Source organism: Schistocerca gregaria, chromosome 2, assembly GCF_023897955.1.
Source record: "Schistocerca gregaria isolate iqSchGreg1 chromosome 2, iqSchGreg1.2, whole genome shotgun sequence".
NCBI lineage: Eukaryota > Metazoa > Arthropoda > Insecta > Orthoptera > Acrididae > Schistocerca > Schistocerca gregaria.
Window position 1 is genome coordinate 336,607,399 of NC_064921.1, and position 18,723 is coordinate 336,626,121.

At 44.4% G+C, this 18,723-nt stretch overlaps 1 protein-coding gene across 1 annotated transcript; it reads left to right on the plus strand.

Moving 5' to 3' along the window:
• Positions 1-4,614: 4,614 nt before the first annotated feature.
• Positions 4,615-15,874, plus strand: LOC126336988 (cyclin-dependent kinase inhibitor 1C-like). The gene is made up of 3 exons (XM_050001225.1): positions 4,615-4,699; positions 9,988-10,227; positions 15,565-15,874. The coding sequence occupies exons 1-3, from the start codon at positions 4,688-4,690 to the stop codon at positions 15,793-15,795; spliced, it is 483 nt and encodes a 160-aa protein (XP_049857182.1). The 5' UTR covers positions 4,615-4,687; the 3' UTR covers positions 15,796-15,874.
• Positions 15,875-18,723: the final 2,849 nt, after the last annotated feature.

The following is an 18,723-nucleotide window of genomic DNA, read 5'->3' on the forward strand; positions in this document are numbered from 1 at the left end:
AAACTGTGCCCGGGTAAATATTTTTCGAAGTTGGACCTCGCAGATGCGTACTTGCAAATACCGGTGGACAAAGAATCCCAGCGCGTTTTGGTGGTTAACACACACCTTGGGTTGTATCAATTCAAACGACTGCCTTTCGGGTGTGCATCAGCCCCTGCATTGTTTCAGCAACATCTACAAACTGTTTGTGCGTCGGTCCCTACTGCATCTAATTATCTGGACGATATTGTGATCTCCGGAAAGACGGAAGAAGAACATTTGGCCAATCTCAGAACATTATTTCAGGTCTTGCGACAACATGGTCTTCGCTTGCGGAAGGACAAATGTGTGTTTTTTGCTCGGTACTTGCCCTATTTGGGACATGTACTCAATGCCCAAGGCATACATCCCAGTCCAACGCACCTTCGTGCCATTCAAGACTTGCCTTCGCCGCAGAATTTGAAGCAGCTACAGAGTGTGCTGGGAAAAATAAATTACTACCATCGCTATGTGCCGCAAGCCTCTTCCATTTCAGCTCCGCTTCATCGCTTACGCCGTAAGGGTGTTCCGTTCGTCTGGACGACGGAATACGAACGCGCGTTTCGCCAGTTGAAAACGGCGTTGCTTTCCAATACTTGCCTTACGCCATTCGATCCCCAGAAGCCCCTTTTGTTGATGGTGGATGCATCGGATTTCGGGATTGGTGCTGTGCTTGCGCACAAAGATGGATCGCACGATCGCCCTATTGCCTTTGCGTCCAAATTGCTCTCGTCTGCGCAAAGAAATTATTCCCAGATCGAGAAAGAAGCGTTGGCTCTCGTATATGGTGTTCAAAAGTTTCATGATTTCTTCTATGGTCGGCACTTTACCATAATCGCAGACCACAAACCTTTGACATCGCTTTTTCATCCGACCAAGCCTGTACCGCCACGTACATCGCAGAAATTCATTCGCTGGTCTATTTTCCTCTCGCAGTACCGCTACGATATCTTGTATCGGTCCACTGCTAAGCACGGAAACGCCGATGCGTTGTCCCGCTTGCCTGTTGCTGAGGATAGGGCATTCGATTCCTCCGAACTAGCTTGCATGTTCATTGATGCAGAAAACGATGACGTGGTCGAATCGTTTCCGATTGATTTTCGTCGTGCAGCTACAGCCACAACTGCCGACGCTGTCCTTGCTCCCGTTCTGCGTTTTGCTGCTACGCAATGGCCCTTGTCAAAGTCACGGATCGGGGACCCGTTGGTTCGCCGATGTTTCGCTCACAAGGAGAGACTTTTTGTACGACGTGGTGTTTTGCTGTTGCGTTCTGATAATGATCAGTCCAGGGTCGTGGTACCACGTTCGTTACAGTCCTCTGTCTTACAGCTTCTCCACCAAGGACATTGGGGTATAGTGAGAACGAAACAAGTTGCTCGTCAGCATTGTACTTGATTCGGAATCGATGCCGCGATTACGAATATGTGCTCTTCTTGCATGGTGTGTGCCGAACAACAATCAGCACCACCGCGGAAATCCTTTGCATGGCCAAAAGCCACTTCCCCTTGGCAACGCTTACACATCGATTTTGCTGGTCCATTCTGGAATGCTCGATGGTTGGTTGTGGTAGATTCATTCAGTAATTTTCCTTTTGTTGTCCGGATGTCTTCCACGAATTCATATGCCACCATCCAAGCGTTATCCGCTATCTTTTGCATTGAAGATCTTCCACAGACTATTGTTTCCGACAATGGCCCACAATTCATGTCCACAGAATTTCAGTCATTCTGCAAGGCCAATGGTATTCAACATCTGACGTCCGCGCCGTTATCGCCACAGTCAAACGGTGCCTCTGAACTATTGGTCAGGACTTTCAAGTCACAGAAGTTGAAGTTGAAAGAGTCGCATTCTCAGGAGGACGCGATATTGCTCTTTTTGTCCTCGTATCGCTGTCAGCCCCGAGATGGTCGCTCGCCGGCTGAGTTGCTCCACGGTCGTCATCATCGAACCTTGATGTCTTTGCTACATCCGCCGCATCAGGTTCCTGTGCCGCGGCAGACACCTGTTTTTGCTCCAGGCGACGTTGTCTACTATCGCCACTATCGAGGTTAGCTCGAAGGGCGCATACTTCGCTGCCTCGGCCGCGCTATGTATCTGGTTTTGGGGGCCTCTGGTGAGGTGCGTCGGCATCTCAATCAGCTGCGCCTCTGTCGTCGCACGGGATCTGCCACTCGCCGTCAGCTTTCAGCGACGGTGCCGTCCGATCAGCACCCCGGGGACCCATCTACTGGCTCGCCTCAGCCACAGGTGTTACCGACGCTGCCTTCCATTTTGCCCCATGGCGACGTGCCGCCGCGGCCGCCGCCGCCTGTTCTCCCCCCGGCGACGTCGGCAGTGGAAGCGTCGCTGCAACCGCCGGGCGCCTCCCTGGGTCACGAGGCGCCGATCGCTTCCCGTGACCAGTTGTCCTCCGCCATGGAACTCTTGCCCGCTCCGGACCATATGTCGTCTTCGCCCGTCGGGTGCCCCGGCTCGATGGAGGTCGACCCTTCGGCCCCTCCTGTCTCTCTACGGGCGCTTACACCGCATGTTGGCGTGCACCCTGGAGCAGGTTTTCAGGAGTTCCTAGCTCCCCGCGGCCCGAATAGCAGGGTGCGGGTGGCACAGTCTCGCCTGTTTTTAGGCTCCTCACCTCGTCGCATACGTCGACATGGGGTCCTCGCCACGGCGGGCGGAAGCCTTATACCACAACCGTACGCCGATTTGCGGGCGAGGAATGCGGTGTCACCGCCAGACACCACACTTGCTAGGTGGTAGCCTTTAAATCGGCCGCGGTCCAGTAGTATACGTCGGACCCGCGTGTCGCAACTATCAGTGATTGCAGACCGAGCGCCGCCACACGGCCGATCTAGAGAGACTTTCTAGCACTCGCCCAGTTGTACAGCTGACTTTGCTAGCGATGGTTCACTGACTTCTACGCTCTCATTTGCCGAGACGATAGTTAGCATAGTCTTCAGCTACATTATTTGCTACGACCTAGCAAGGCGCCATTATCAGTTTCTATTGATATTGTAAATCATGTAATGTCAAGAGCGACGTTCGTCATTAATGGATTAAAGTTACGTATTCCACCAGCTACGTCCGTTTTTCTCAGTTCTAATTCCCTTTTCATGTTCCAGACCTCACGCCACCCTGCGTGAGCTAAAACGCGTGCATTTCGGCCTGCTTTAGTAAAACTGTGTTTGCTCTGCTGCCAACCACAACAGGTGTAATGGAATATTTTCGTCAATATATAATGAGGTAAAAAGGTATTACAGTTTTCTTTAATGACAATCCTTTTTGCTCACAGGTACAGTCAACAAAGCATCTGGCTCGTGTTCATTTATTAGACTTGTAATTCTGGTTTCCATGTACAATTATAGTATTTCTGGTTTTTCAATTTGTTCCTTGTAAATGGTGTTTTAAAACATTTTGTCGTATTGAGAAACAACCGAGTCAGATACATGTACGTTGAGTCACACTACCACACACAGAACAGTTACACTTTTGCTTTGTTGTTTCGTAGCTTTTATAGTTGCAGGGGACTTAATTAATCAATTGTGCTAATGGAAATTCCTTGACATTCTTTATTTTTATTTTATGCAGCCAGATTGCGTGCTAATATTAGCCAGGGCCAACCGGTTACGAGACTTCGTAACCGCTCACACAGCTACTAAAATTATTGCCATTATTCATTAATATTTGTCCTTTCTTTCTAAATAAGCCCTCACACAATGTATTAAATAAAGATACTGCTCTTAAATTATCTCTGCATATCAGTTGTTTCAAGAACATTAACTTTATATTTTGTGCTAATTATATTGATAAAATACGTACGCAACGGTTTACAACCGTTAAAAATGTCAATATTTATGTGACGTACCGTCACAAACGACAGAAGAGCGATCCCGCTCTGCCTCAGCCCCTTTTCCTGTTATTCTGACCACCGTTGGGGCCTTGTTGTTTCTGGTCGTTTCAGAGCAATCTTCACACCATTATCAGTCACATTCGGCTGCTTCCACTAGAGTCAGCCTTACAGTTTGCTTCATATAATAATACGCTGAAGAGTTCAAGAGCAGAACTGATTCAGCTAGCTAACAAAAAAAGAAAAAAAAATAGATGGCGCAAAGGTAGAGAGGATAAAACTGCTGATAAGACCTTTTTATCCACGCGACCGCCGAGGAGTGTCTCCCGGGCGACCGCGCTTTCCGTTCGCCAGGTCAGACGCTTGTCGGTGCAGCGGACAGCCGGCCGGCGCGACCAATCGACCAGAAGCTCACTCCGGCGCCTTTGTGACGCCCGCAGCCTGCAGCCGGGCCAGCGCGCCGAGGCAAATCGTTTCCGAGTGAGGGGAGCGACTTCCGCGTCCAGTCCGCTGCTGCCTGCGCCTCACACACGGTTGGCGCCGCCTGCGTCTGCGAATCTCGGTCGAGGGCTTCTGCCTCCCGGAGGAGGAGGGGAAGGAGTAGCGGGAGGTGGAGAAGAAGGCGGCGGTAATTGTGGTGCGGGCGTCGTCTGGCCAGAGGAGTAGGAAGGGTGGGGAGGGGAGGGGGCGCTGCAGGTGACCGTCGAGAGGCGGCGACAGAGAATGGCCCTCGCGAAGAAAGTGCCCACCGGCCTATAAGAGCCGGCGGCGGACACCGAGGGGCAGTCAGTTGCGGCCCGGACGTCCTTACGGAAAACTGCAGCCATGCAACTAACGGTAAAGCTGCTAGCCGGAGTCTTACCTCTATCTCTCTGTCTTTATGCGGCTCGCAGATCGCTAAGATCACTATCTACCTCCTTTAGGTATTCTGTTGTGCTCTTTAGTCCGAAGATTGGTCTGATGCTGCTAGTCTTTCGCGTACAAGCCTCTTCATCAGGTCGCAGTAGTTAGAGGAAAGTCATCGAGTGAGACAGATGTAACGACTGGCGTTCCTCAAGGAAGTGTCGCAGGTCCTCTGGTGTTTTGATCCACATAAACTATTTAGGGGACTATCTGACCAGCCCACTTAGATTGTTTCCAGGAGAGCTGTAAAGTCATGAGATGATCATAACCGACTGCAAAAAGATACCCGTATGCTGCGAAAAATGACAGTAGACTCTAAATAATAAAAAGCATGAATTGGTCCACAAAAGTAGTGAAAGGAATACGTTAAATTTCGGGAAACTTTCTCACGCTGAGAAATGAGAAGGAGCGATCTGTTTTACTTGGTAAAAAACTTTATCTAGACAAGATCGGATAAATAATTGGAAACTCATGCCAAGTTGTTATACTAGTGGATAAAACGTAGCACATTATGCAAAGGTTTGTCACAAATACAATCAAAAATACAATCAAAAATACAATTAAAAATCACCTTGTATTCATGGTCATGTCCGTATATGCAAACACCTGTGGTAGTATGCATTTTACCGTATACTGTGTTTCTTAAGATTCAACAAACATCTATGAGCGCATATACGAACATGACCGTCGGCACAAGGTGCTTTTTGATTGTAAATCTTTTATTGCTGATAAACCTTTGCGTAATGTGCTACATTTTAACCGCTGGAATGACAAGAGTTACATCAAAATTCTTACTATGAACGAGTCGCCAACACTGATAATTCCAGTAATGCAAGAGATTACATACTTTTAGATTTATTATACCCATTTGACTTACCTCTTAGGTAGTACATCTGATGTCAGGACGTTTAACGCGCTTCTGGGTTTAACTAATGACTCATAATAATCCCAAATCTCGCCATGTATCTTAAGCTTTCGGGCGCAAACGAGTTTTAGCTCAGTTACCGGTCACGATGACGTCATATTGCTGGGCTTCCGTCACTCCATCAAGCCTATATTAGAAATCAGTGTTACAAAGTCTCCTATAACAGAGAACTTCTCCACGTTTTCCTGGGATGTGAGAGAGAATCCTGGACAGATAGCTGCGCTTTCTAAGGAATGCCATCAACAACGGGCCGGACATCCCCCCCCCCTCCCCAATTCCGTCTGCCTTTGCTCTTACCTTTTATTAAAATCTGGCATTGTAGTCTCCTACCTTACATTTCTCTCTTATAAACACTCCTCTTAAATATTAGTGTATTACTTCAGTTGCTGATACGGTGTTTGACGCACGGAAACTATTACGTCCCGTTGGAGAAACGCTACGTGTCGAGGCTACTCAATCAATTCCACCCGAACCAATATTCTGGTCTTCTGGGTGCCAATTTCAGATAATAAGCGACGTCTCTGGTCTACAAGTGGCACCGCTATTCTCTCGCATCATCCGCTCTGCGCAACGTAGAAAATCCACCGCACAAAGTCTAATTGTCCAGCGTCTATAAAATGTTTAATAACTGCGCGGCACGACTGAATCGCTACCATGTTCAGTCCAGCTTCAGAAATAAAAAATAAGAAGTTCATGAAAGAAAATCGGCTTTTATGGATCATGCTGAAAAACGTTTCAGACCACACCCAACAACCAATATTTGATTTTCAAAGGAATAATCAGGGATCTATAATTCAATTTCTATCGAGTGAGACCGACTCAAAAAGAAAGCTTATTATTTCCAGAATGAAATTTTCACTCTGCAGCGGAGTGTGTGCTGATATGAAACTTCCTGGCAGATTAAAATTGTGTGCCCGACCGAGACTCGAACTCGGGACCTTTGCCTTTCGCGGGCAAGTGCTCTACCATCTGAGCTACCGAAGCACGACTCACGCCCGCTACTCACAACTGTACTTCTGCCAGCATCTCGTCTCCTATCTTCTAAACTTTACAGAAGCTCTCCTGCGAACCATGCAGAACTAGCACTCCTGAAAGAAAGGATATTGCGGATACATGGCTTAGCCACAGCCTGGGGGATGTTTCCAGGAGAGCTTCTGTAAAGTTTGGAAGGTAGGAGACCAGATATTGGCAGAAGTAAAGCTGTGAGTACCCGCCGTGAGTCGTGCTTCGGTACCTCAGATGGCAGAGCACTTGCCAGCGAAAGGCAAAGGTCCCAAGTTCAAGTCTCGGTCGGGCACACAGTTTTAATCTGCCAGGAAGTTTCAAGCTTCTTATTATCCTACAGCAGGTGAGAATTTTTCAACTGATACTAAAAAACTACACGAATTAAAAAATTTACAATGTTATGTAATGATGTGTCATAGAATGAGAGGCCAGTAGTTGATTATACCTCTTTCATGCTGGTATGATTTACTCTATTGCTCCCTTGTATGAGGTGATAGAAGTTGTTGGTGTTGTTATGAAAAAGTTCCCTGTGAACAAACATGGCGAAGTACGTTGAAGTGATAAGAGTAAAGGGATACCTCCTAATATCGTGCCGCACCTCCTTTTGCCCGGCGCAATACTGCAGCTCAACGGGGTATGGACTCAACAAATCGTTGGAAATACTGAGCCGCCCTACATCTATACCGTCTATAATTGCAAAAATGTTGACGGTGCAATATTTTGTGCACGAACTGATCTCTCGATAATGCCCCATAAATGTTAGATGGGATTCATGTCGGGCTATCTTGCTGGCTAAATCATTCTCTCAATCTATCCAGAACGATCTTCAGACCATTCGTGAACAACTGTGGCATAGTGATATGGCACACTGCCATCCATAAAAAAATGCACCGTTGTTTGGGAACATGAGGTCTGATAATGGCTGCAAATGGTCACCAAATAACCAATGATCGGCTTAGTTCGACAAGAGGACCCAGTTCATTCCATGTAAACACAGTCCACATCATTATGGAGCCACCACCATCTTGCACAGTTTCTTGTTGACACGTTGGGTCCATGGCTTCGTGGAGCCTGCGCCACGCTCGAATCCCACCATCAGCTCTTACCATCTGAAATGGGGACTCATCTGACCAGGCCACGTTTTGCCGTTCATCTGTGGTCCAGCCTATATTGTAACGAACCCAGGAGCGGCACTGAGGGCCATGTCGTGCTGTTAGCAAAGGCACTCGCGTTAGTGCCTGCTGCCATAGCCCATTAACGCCAAATTTCACCTCAGTGTTGTAGCGGATACACTCGTCGTATCGCAAATTGATTTCTGTGGTTATTTCATGCAGTGTTGCGTTTCTTGAGAACTATCCGCAAACGCCGCTGCTCTCTGTAGTTAAGTGTAGGCCGTGAACCACTGCGTTGTCCGTTTTCAGAGCTAATGCGGGAAATTTGGTATTCTCGACGCACTCTTGACACTGTGGATCTCGTGACAATGAATTTCCTAACGACTTCCGAAATAGAATGTTCCATGCGTCTAGCTCCAACTATCACACCGCATTCAAAGTCTGTTAATTCGCGTCGTTTGGCCACAATCAGGTCAGAAAAATTTTCACATGAATCGCCTGTAGGTGAAGCTCATTTTTTCATTGTTGAAGAGGGTAAGAAATGAGGATAAGGTGTCCTGGTTTGGAAGCAGACATTAGGAGAAGGCGACCCCAAAGGACAGGAGAAAGAATGATTGCGGTTTAGCCAGTGCGAGTTTTAGAGCCGACAGTTTGAAGTAGAACAGTCTTCATAAAGTTCATTTTCTTATTATTCGTATTTCTCTTAGTGAGATTATGTAGGGGACGTTGGCGAGTAAGCTGGAAATATAACCCAACAACGTCTCTTATTGGCCACAAGTACAGTACTGGGCATTAAAATTGCTACACCACGAAGATGACGTGCTACAGACGCAAAATTTAACTGACAGGAAGAAGATGCTGTGAGATGCAGAAAATTAACTTTTCAGAGCATTCACACAAGGTTGGCGCCCGTGGCGACACCTACAACGTGCTGACATGAGCAAAGTTCCAACCGATTTCTCATACACAAACAGCAGTTGACCGGCGTTGCCTGGTGAAACGTTGTTGTGATGACTCGTGTAAGGAGGTGAAATGCGTACATCACGTTTCCGACTTTGATAAAGGTCGGAATGTAGCCTATCGCTATTGCGGTTTATCGTATCGCGACATTGCTGCTCGCGTTGGTCGACATCCAATAAGTGTTAGCAGAATATGGAATCGGTGGGTTCAGGAGGGTAAAACGGAACGTCGCGCTGGATTCCAACGGCCTTGTATCACTAGCAGTCGAGATGACAGGCATCTTATCCGCATGGATGTAAAGGATCGTGCAGCCATGTCTCGATCCCTGACTCAACAGATGGGGACGTTTGCAGGAGAACAACCATCTGCGACGACGTATGCAGCAGCACGGACTATCAGCTCGAAGACCATGGCTGCGGTTACCCTTGACGCTGCATCACAGACAGGACTGCCTGCGATGGTGTACTCAACGACGAACGTGGGTGCACGAATGCAAAACGTCATTTTTCGGATAAATCCAGGTTCTGTTTACAGTATCATGATGGTCGCATCCGTGTTTGGCGAAATCGCGGTGGACGCATATTGGAAGCGTGTATTCGTCATCGACATACTGGCGTTTCACCTGGCTTGATGCTATGGGGTGACATTGGTTACACGTCTCGGTCACCTCTTGTTCGCATTGACGGCGCTTTGAACAGTGGACGTTATATTTCCGATGTGTTACGACCCGTGGCTCTACCCTGCGAAACCCCACATTTCAGCAGGGTAATGCACGACCGCAAGTTGCAGGTCCTGTATGGGCCTTTTTGGATACAGAAGATGTTCGACTGCTACCCTGGCCAGCACATTCTCCAGATCTCTCACCAATTGAAAACATTGGCCAAAGGTGGCCGAGCAACTGGCTCGTCACAATACGCCAGTCACTACTCTTGATGAACTGTGGTATCGTGTTGCAGCTGCATGGGCTGCTGTACCTGTATACGTCATCCAAGCTCTGCTATTACGGCCAGATGCGGTTGTTCTGGGTACTGATTTCTCAGGATCTGTGCACCCAAATTGATTGAAAATGTAATCACATGTCAGTTCTAGTATATTTGTCCAATGAATAGCCGTTAATCATCTGCATATCGTCTTGGTGTGGCAATTTGAATGGCCAGTAGTGTATGTTATCACAGCAGTGGCGTGCTGAGAACGCAGATGGTGTGTCTTTGTGCCGACAGGTGTCTCTACTGACGGTGGCGCTGGCGGCGTGCCGAGTGGCCGCGATTCCCGGAGTTCATGTAGAGGAGATCAACGGCTACGAAGACGAGGGATACGGCGGCGGCTACGACGGCGGCTACGGCGACGACCACGGAGGACACGTCAAGATCGTCAAGATCCCGGTCCCACATCCGGTGCCGGTGGCCGTGCCGCACCCCGTGCCCGTCGCCGTGCCGCAGCCCGTCCCAATCCACATCAGGGTGAGCTCTAGACGGCTGCTACACGACATGCCAATGAAGGTTGCAACCTTGTCACAGTCTCGAAGGTTTCGTAGCCTCTCTTGGATACTCGTGCTACCAACACAGTGGAATATTTACCCAAGATGCAATAAAAATTATAGTACCCAATGGGTATATGAATTTGGAGCAATCTGCTCTCTTCTGAAAGTTTCTATTTTTTAATTTTGTCGCCTTGGGAAGCCAACTTTATTCCCAAATAGTTTAGAAAATATTCCCGGAACTGGTCGTCTCTCCCTACCAACGATCGTTGATCATAAATGTTCAAATGGGAGTGAAACCAAATGGGACTTAACTGCTAAGGTCATCGGTCCCTAAGCTTACACACTACTTAACTTAAATTATCCTAATGACAAACACACACATCCATGCCCTATGGAGGACTCGAACCTCCGCCGGGACCAGCCTCACAGTCCATGACTACAAAGCCTTTAGACCGCTCGGCTAATCTCGCGCGGCGATCGTTAATCCTGCTGTTTCGTTCGTATTGGTCATCAGATACATCCCATATCCACAAGGCAGCGTTTTATGCTTGAAGCTACAAATGCAGATTCGCCATTTTTTTTCTTTCTTTATCGTGAATCATATCCTCAGTACTTTGTGTCACGTATTCCACACTTGTGGCGTCTTATACAATTTTTCCGGCTGATACTCTAATGGAAGGATTAATTAGTAGAGTAAGTATCTGAGCATGTGTTATCATTAAGTCTCATATGGACAGATCTACTGATAGCTCACGCTTTTCTAGTCATTTCTGATGACTAGCGTATCATTCGTTATCCTTTGCTTCCAATTAGCTATTAAGGTTTCATTCTTACATGACATTTATGACCTATTTCTATCTTCTGATCGCTAGCCTTTGCTCAAATTTGTATTTACTTGAACCTTCTACTGAAGAAAGGTTAGATTTGTGATACGCCCATCATATCCTCCTAGTGTCAATTCTCTTGTTTACCTAAACTTTCTACACCGTAGTACATTTGTAGTACCTTTTCATTTTATGTTATTACATGGTTTCTTTCCCATGACTCCTCATAATTACCTTCAACATAAATTTCGTTTCAAGTACGTCGTGAACTTTATTAAGTGGCAGTTGTATAGGTAATTGCTCTTATGCAGTATAAATCCCGTGATATTTATTCGTCCACACATTTTATCTTACTCGAACATTTTCTTGGTATAGTCTACTGTTTTGCTAACATGCGTATTAGACAGCAGACCCGATTAACGTCATACCTGTCAGACGTTATGTTTAACGCCAACTTTACTTTCATTTTCTTAATCACAAACATATGATTCTTGTAGACATTGAAGTCATTTTTCAGCTTTCAGCTTTTCTGCTTCATTACTCACACGGTTCCAAATACCGAAGCACCTTCAGTGCTTCGCCCCAATCGATACTTTCCTTGAATTTCAGAAAAGTAACTGAAAATGTATCTTTCAATGATGAATTTCTTCTCTAGCAACACGTATAAATATAAGAATTATCTTATGATACGAAGTCTCTTATCATTTTATCGCCATCAAGTCAGATACGTGGTCTTCTTTCCGTTATTTTTGTTTTAAAAATTATTCCTTGTATTATATGTGAATATCTCCAATTAGTTATCAGGTTCCACATTCCACAGGAATGTGTGTTGCTTCCCACACCAACAATGAATTAGCATACCTTCGGACTAATCTAACAGTACACGAAGGAGATTTGTGTATGTGAGAAACAGCAGCTTGTGCAGTTGGTCAAGGGATTTTTATACGTTGAAGTTATTTTCTACATCTAATACTGCAAGAGCGTTGCGCGTTTGTTCACAATTATGCCGCAGATAATTAGTTTTGTGTTTTAGAACACATGAAGTCTTTTAGTTCCAGTTTATTGTTGCTTCGCCTTCTGTGAAGGTATTAGCACACAGAAATCACTACCGAAATCAGGTACTGTACACGATTAAACGAAATCAGAGCGCAAACGAGTGATCTAATTAGGAAGCATGAGCAGCAGAATCGGCCATTGTAACTTCCTTCCGTTTTCGGTGTGGCTTGGGAAAGGTGAAAGGCGTCAGAGACGCAATGAAAGACGCTGTGCTGCCGAGTGAAGGTATGGAGAGCAGCTGTTGCAACCACGCCACCACGCCCTTCACTCCGCATTTCTCTCAGCTGCCTTCGTCGTGTACCGAAAAATATGACAAAGAACAACAGCATGCCAAACGATAGTACATTTCCTCGGCCTGCCTGTAAAATTGCACTCTTCTGTTTCTGTAGAAAACTGTACGTACACGCTTAGATGGTTCTTCTACGAAGGACGCAGGTACGAGGGGGTTTTCATATTATTTTATACATACAGAACCGCTCGTCCTTCAGTGTTAGTCCACGTGTATTTTATATCCTTGCAAAATATAAATTGCATTTCGTAAGCAAGAAAAATTAGTTAATCTCGTAAATTCTGCGCTTTTGCAACCAAAGCAATTACTTTTGAAGCAAGCACGATATACATAAACAAATGTAAAACAATCCATATAATAACTGTTGTTATTTCGTCCTGAATGGAACGTTCTTCATCGTAATCAAAGACAATAGTTTCCTGTTATTACTGACAAGTTCGAAATTTCTTTATAAATAACAGAAACATGTTGTATATAAGCTCGACGAAGTTTGAAGAGATGTTTAACCACCTTTTTTTTTTTTTTTTTTGAGGAAATTGTGGTTTCTTGCGTTACATGGTAAATCGGTTTAATTTTTAAATTTTGCTACAAACAGTTTATTTTTAAGAAACAGATAAGACGATAACTATGTAGAACATAAATGTTCCCTAGGATACGTGGCCTTAGAATATACCATCACTCAGTCTCTAGACGTTTCACCACTTCTTTTTTCTAGAAGGATCTATTAGAACACTGATCACCTACGCAAACAAAGCGATGGAAATGAGATAACGCCGGATAGGTATGCCACACACCTAACGTACACCTAACACGTGTAAGATCTTAACTGACCAAGTCTATGGGGAAAACTATCGTAGTCTGCGCTTAGTTATGCAAATCGTACGATACCCTAACGTAGCTTTACAACTCTAGGCAAAACACAAAGGTCGCAGTTCACTATTATATTAGAGATGAGCTGCGCCATTTTCTTCTGGCTCGTCTAGCAGCGTTCCACATTTCTGTGCGCGGCGATTTCATTGTGTATCAGGACTGCAGATGTGAACTTGCAAACAAACGAAACAGTTAATTACGCAACTGTATTTTCTCGAGATGATATTCACACTTAACCTCTTATAAATATTCTACTTTAGCAATGGGCTCTTCCACTTCGTTGTGTTGTTCCTCTTCTGCAGCCTGTAGTTCATCTCAAAAAAATTGTGCTAAATCTGATTACTTGTTACACAGCCTTACCTTTTCATGGTAGAGACGACGTTGATTACGTCACGTTTGTGAAACTAACACTATGAAGAAAGAATGAAATCGTAAGATACTTGCCAGAATTTAAAAAGCAATGTGTAATGTTTAGACGATTAGAATTGTAGAACAATAAACCGAAGTTTGATTTGTGAGTTGATGCCTTGTGCTTTACGTAGATTCTGTAACTAATGCAGCTGAACTTTGCAGTTGAATAGAAGATGTGTTGTACAGCTCAACGGCTCGCGACACAATTTTGAAAGCGTTCTGCTTGATTTCCGATAATACATGTATATGCACCCAAATATTCCATGTCTGTTCCCGTAGCCTTTGATCGAGATGGCGGATGTTGCTGAAAAATAGATTTTTAAATAAGTTTCGAATACTCGCTCCTTCAACCTGGCTAAAGTAATTCCGAACGAAACACTGCTTTACTTCCTCGTATCTGCGCTTCTCCGCACTAATCCCGCATTGGCTGCTCAGCATTCACGTCTAGTTACTTGGCTCTAAATTCCGTCTTTTCCTGTGAGTCGGTCTTCTCAGTTTCCCAAAGTACTGATGATATTAAAAAACTGATCACTCTTGAATATTCCACGCAGCCTCCCTTACAGGTGCCTAAGTGTTTATCATAAATCTCTCGAAAAATCTACGCTGTAGATTTCGTATTGCATATAGCTTCACAATGACGCTCCCTGTTGAGTAACATGGTGGAAGAAGATATCAAGAAACTGAGTTCCGCATTTCGAACTAATTTATTCTCCTGCTAAAGTTCATCAGTCAACATTATTCCAAACATAAGACAAAGTGTCAATCATTATTTAAACTACATTCTTTAAGTCGTTCTGATCCCATTATACTTACTTACATCTGTGTCATCATGGAAGAACACTGGTGTGCCAAACATGCTGTTTGATATGTATTTTTTACTTATTAAGAACCAGAGTGGTACTACCACGTTGTTTTTGGAGCTCTCCCGACGTTAATTTCATAAATATCTGCCTGGAGACATGCACCGGATTCTATCAGCTATAACTCATCGATCTGACGGCCTCTTTTGTCCCGAAAAAGTCTATTTGCGTCTTCAGGCTGAAGTCACAAATACGAACTACCTTTGATGGCTGTCGGCTTTAAATGTGCCGTTACTTTGTGTGGTTTAAAAGCTGCGTAGGACAAGAATTAAATTAATGAACCAATAACAATAGACAAATATAAAACGAATTTCTCGTTTGTGTGGCCATATTGTCCTTAGCTGGTTTGTAATTCCTGAGGGTATTTTCGTTCTGTCGTTGCAATTACAAGAAAATGTGTGTTTCTTTTCACCAGACGCGTTTCGCTTTATTGAGGTAAAGCATCACCAGTGGTGTGTAGTTAAAGACATGTATAATTTGACTTGTTTTTAAGACCGAAAAACAGCAGCTTAACAGTTTTTTATCTTAAAAACGAAGTTCATTAAGTGTTTTTCCTTCTTAAAAACGCATCAATTTATAAATGTCTTTAATTACAGACCAGTGATGATACTTTACGCCAGCAAAACGAAATGCGTCTGGTAAAAACATAAAATAAAAAAACACGTATTTTCTTGCAGCTGCAACGGCAGAACGAAAATACCCTCATAAGTAAGAGTATAACATGTGTGATAATCATAGATATAGATAAATTCCAACAGAACTTTGACTGAAAAGGCTTAATGAGCCACCAGCCGAACTTTACGGAAAATGAATAGTTTCGAGTGATATGATGAACTAACAACACAACAACACAAATTGTAAATTTAATGCGCAAGCTCTATTGATTGAAATTCAGAAACATTCGTTAATGACAAGACCAGCAGGAAAATAATGAAGCATTAAGAAGGGATAGTACGAAAAGCAATGCTTCGGTGTCTGAGAAGGTGACCTCGTTATTTTGTTGACAGGTGCCTGAGCGCATCGAGGTTCCCGTCGTACGTACGGTGCACGTACCGGTAGACAAGCCGGTGCCGGTACGCGTGGAGAAGATCGTCCCCGTGCCTGTGGCGAAGCCGGTTCCTTTCCACGTGGAGAAGCCGGTGCCCGTGCCCGTGCACAAGCCCTACCCAGTGAAGGTGCCCGTCGTCAAGACCATACACCACTACATCAAGACGGGGGGCGGCCACAGCAAGTGGTGAAGCCGAGCACGACTACCTTCTGTTGACATCTTTGTTATTGTTCCTTTTTGTTACTTTTGTAATAAAATTCTGAAATATTTGACCTGTCTTATTTGCTCGAAAATGTTTCCCACATGCCAATGCACGCATTTACACACCAGGATGGACAGAGTAGAGGGAACAAGAAATTGCCTACAGTTTTGTACTCAAACGAGACTGCATTTATAACTGATGGAATGGCGTGAAAGGGAGGCAGTAGTTGACAGCGTAGTGAGACAGGGCTCTAACCTGTAACTGATGCTGTTGAATTTGTGCACTGAGAAGTCTGGAAAGGGAAAAAAATTCCAAGAAATTGAAATAAAAACCCTGAAGGTTATTACAGGCGTAATTCTGGCAGATGTGGCAAAAGACTTGGAAGATCAGTAGAACAGAGTCGATAGTATTTTGAAAAGAGGTCATAAGGTGAATATCAACAGCAGCGAAATAAGGATAATGAGATGTAACAGAATTATAAGGGACGTTCAAAAAGAAACGAGCCGTGGTCAAATTACAGAAACCATTGCCTGTATGTTAGAAATATTGACCCTGACTGCTGAGACACTTGTCCCACTGCGACACAAGGCAGTGAATGGCTATTTCATAAAATACCCGGGGCTGCGATGTTAACCTGTTCCGTACGTACATCTGGTCGTCGCCGTCCACACAACTGAAGGAAAGGTTATGCTAATGTTCATCTTTGACCAAGATGGCCCCTTCTGATTCACTTCTTGCAGCACGGGGTAACAGTGAATGACCAGCGTTACTCGCAAACCTTGACCACCCTTCGCCAAGCGATCAAATCAAAACGACCACTCAACCTCATTCGTGGGTTGATTCTGCTCCACGACAATTCGAATCCTCATACAGTCAACACAGTCGCGGAACTCCTGCAGAAATTCAAATGGGAGGTTCTCGGCCATAGACGGCCATTCACCCCCTTGTGTCACAGTGGGACAAGTGCCTCAACAGCCAGTGTCAATACTTGTAATACGCATGTACCGACTTCTGTAATTATAGCTCCGGCTCGTTTCTTTTTGAACGCCTCTTATAAATCGGCATGTTTTCAGGGAATTAGATTAGAAAATGAGACTAAAGTATTGTATGAATTTTTGCTTTTGGGGGAGAAAAATAGCAGGTGACGGTCGAAGTAGAGAGGAAATATAATCGTGACAAAGTATTTCTGAAAAATAGAAATTTATTGAAATCGAATATAAATTTTAAAGTTGTGAAAGTCTTTCTGAAGGTGTAGCTTTGTACGGAAGTGAAACTCGGACGCTACAGGAAAATGCTTAAGACTAGGTGGATAGACCGGATAACAAATGTAGACAGAAGAGCACAGCACAACTTGACGAAAAGAAAGCAATCGGTTAATAGGACAATATGAGGCATCAGAGATATCGTCACTTTGGTAACGGATGGGTATGATGGGACTAGATGTTACGGAGTAAGCAGGTTCAAGTGGATATGACTTCCAGTATTTAGACGGGAATACGCAGCAACAGACCAGTCTTTGTACAGGAGGCCGCAGGAACAACAACAGGACCAACAGAAGTACCTATATCAGTATTCTAAAAATTGAAAAAAGGAAGAAATGACACAAGGAGCTACAACATTTTTGTCGATAGCTGTAATGACAAGATGACATTTGCATACAAAACACATCCGTATTACTGTACCGCCGAAACGGTGCTCGGTGCGCGGTTCCAGTTGCGCGTTGCTTGTCCAACGGCAAAAATTGGATTTTCAGTATTTCATTTGATTACTGACCGAGTCCAAAAATTTGAAATTCATTCACAATCTGCTCATTAAAGGTTATAATCTTAAGCTACAGGTGTAACACAATAAGCTAGATATTAGAAACTCTGTATATGTCTGGAGGCTACGTAATTCATTGCATAGAAATTATCCAGACTATTCATCCAGTACTTGAGAATGCGAGCACTTCGGAACTTCCGACAGACTTCGCACATAATTTCAAACCTCTCCGCAAAATTTTCTCGTAGAGCCAAGCCTACCCCCTCCCCACCCCCCCCCCCCCCCCCACCACCACCACCACCAAGACACACGCAAAACAACGAAATAAAAAGGTATATCGATTACTGTTTTTTCTGTTCATGCAATAAAATTTCAGGGTGTTACATCTTAATTCATTAATTTACATATTAAATTATTATTCTGTTCGCAATTCGTTTTGCACACAGTATCAGACATAGCTATAGTGTGTCTTTCCACCGTCCACGCTCATTATACTCTTCGTACATAGTCGGATAAATCAAAATAACGAAAGAGAACACTGAACAAGTATAGGCAAATATAGCTTTACAGAAAATACTATTAGAGCAATTGTTGTGACAACGCAGCTGGAGCCTGGGGCGCACAGACATTGTGTACGAGGCAGCTCCACAATTACAGCAAAATACGCTTTGTCCTTGCTCATATTACATAAATAATCTGTTTGCAAGTATAGTCGTATAGGACGGGAACTTGTTTGTTGAACATAAATATTTTTAACTTGCGACAAAGTGGCAGACTTTAACAATGGTAGGCAGTACGCAAATTTTATTCCAGTCCCGACTCCATTACTACGTGTCATGCAGGTAAGTTTGTTGTCTTTTCTGTTTCGGTGTTTACTGTTTCAGTTGCAACGGGAAGAGAGTTCTGTTATTTTGTGATTGCTGAGAATGTGCCAACATTTTCTAAATTATTCTGGCTAAGTTTTACCGGATTTTTTATTTGAGGGTGTAACAGCTTTCCAGACATTTTGTGGGAGGCAGCTCCACGATTATAACAAAATACTGTTTGTCCTTGCACATACTATGTAAATAATCTGTCTGCAAGTCTAGTGGTGTAGGAAGGGCACTTGTTTGGTGGTTATAAACACTTTTAATTTGCGACAAGTTCGCACACTTC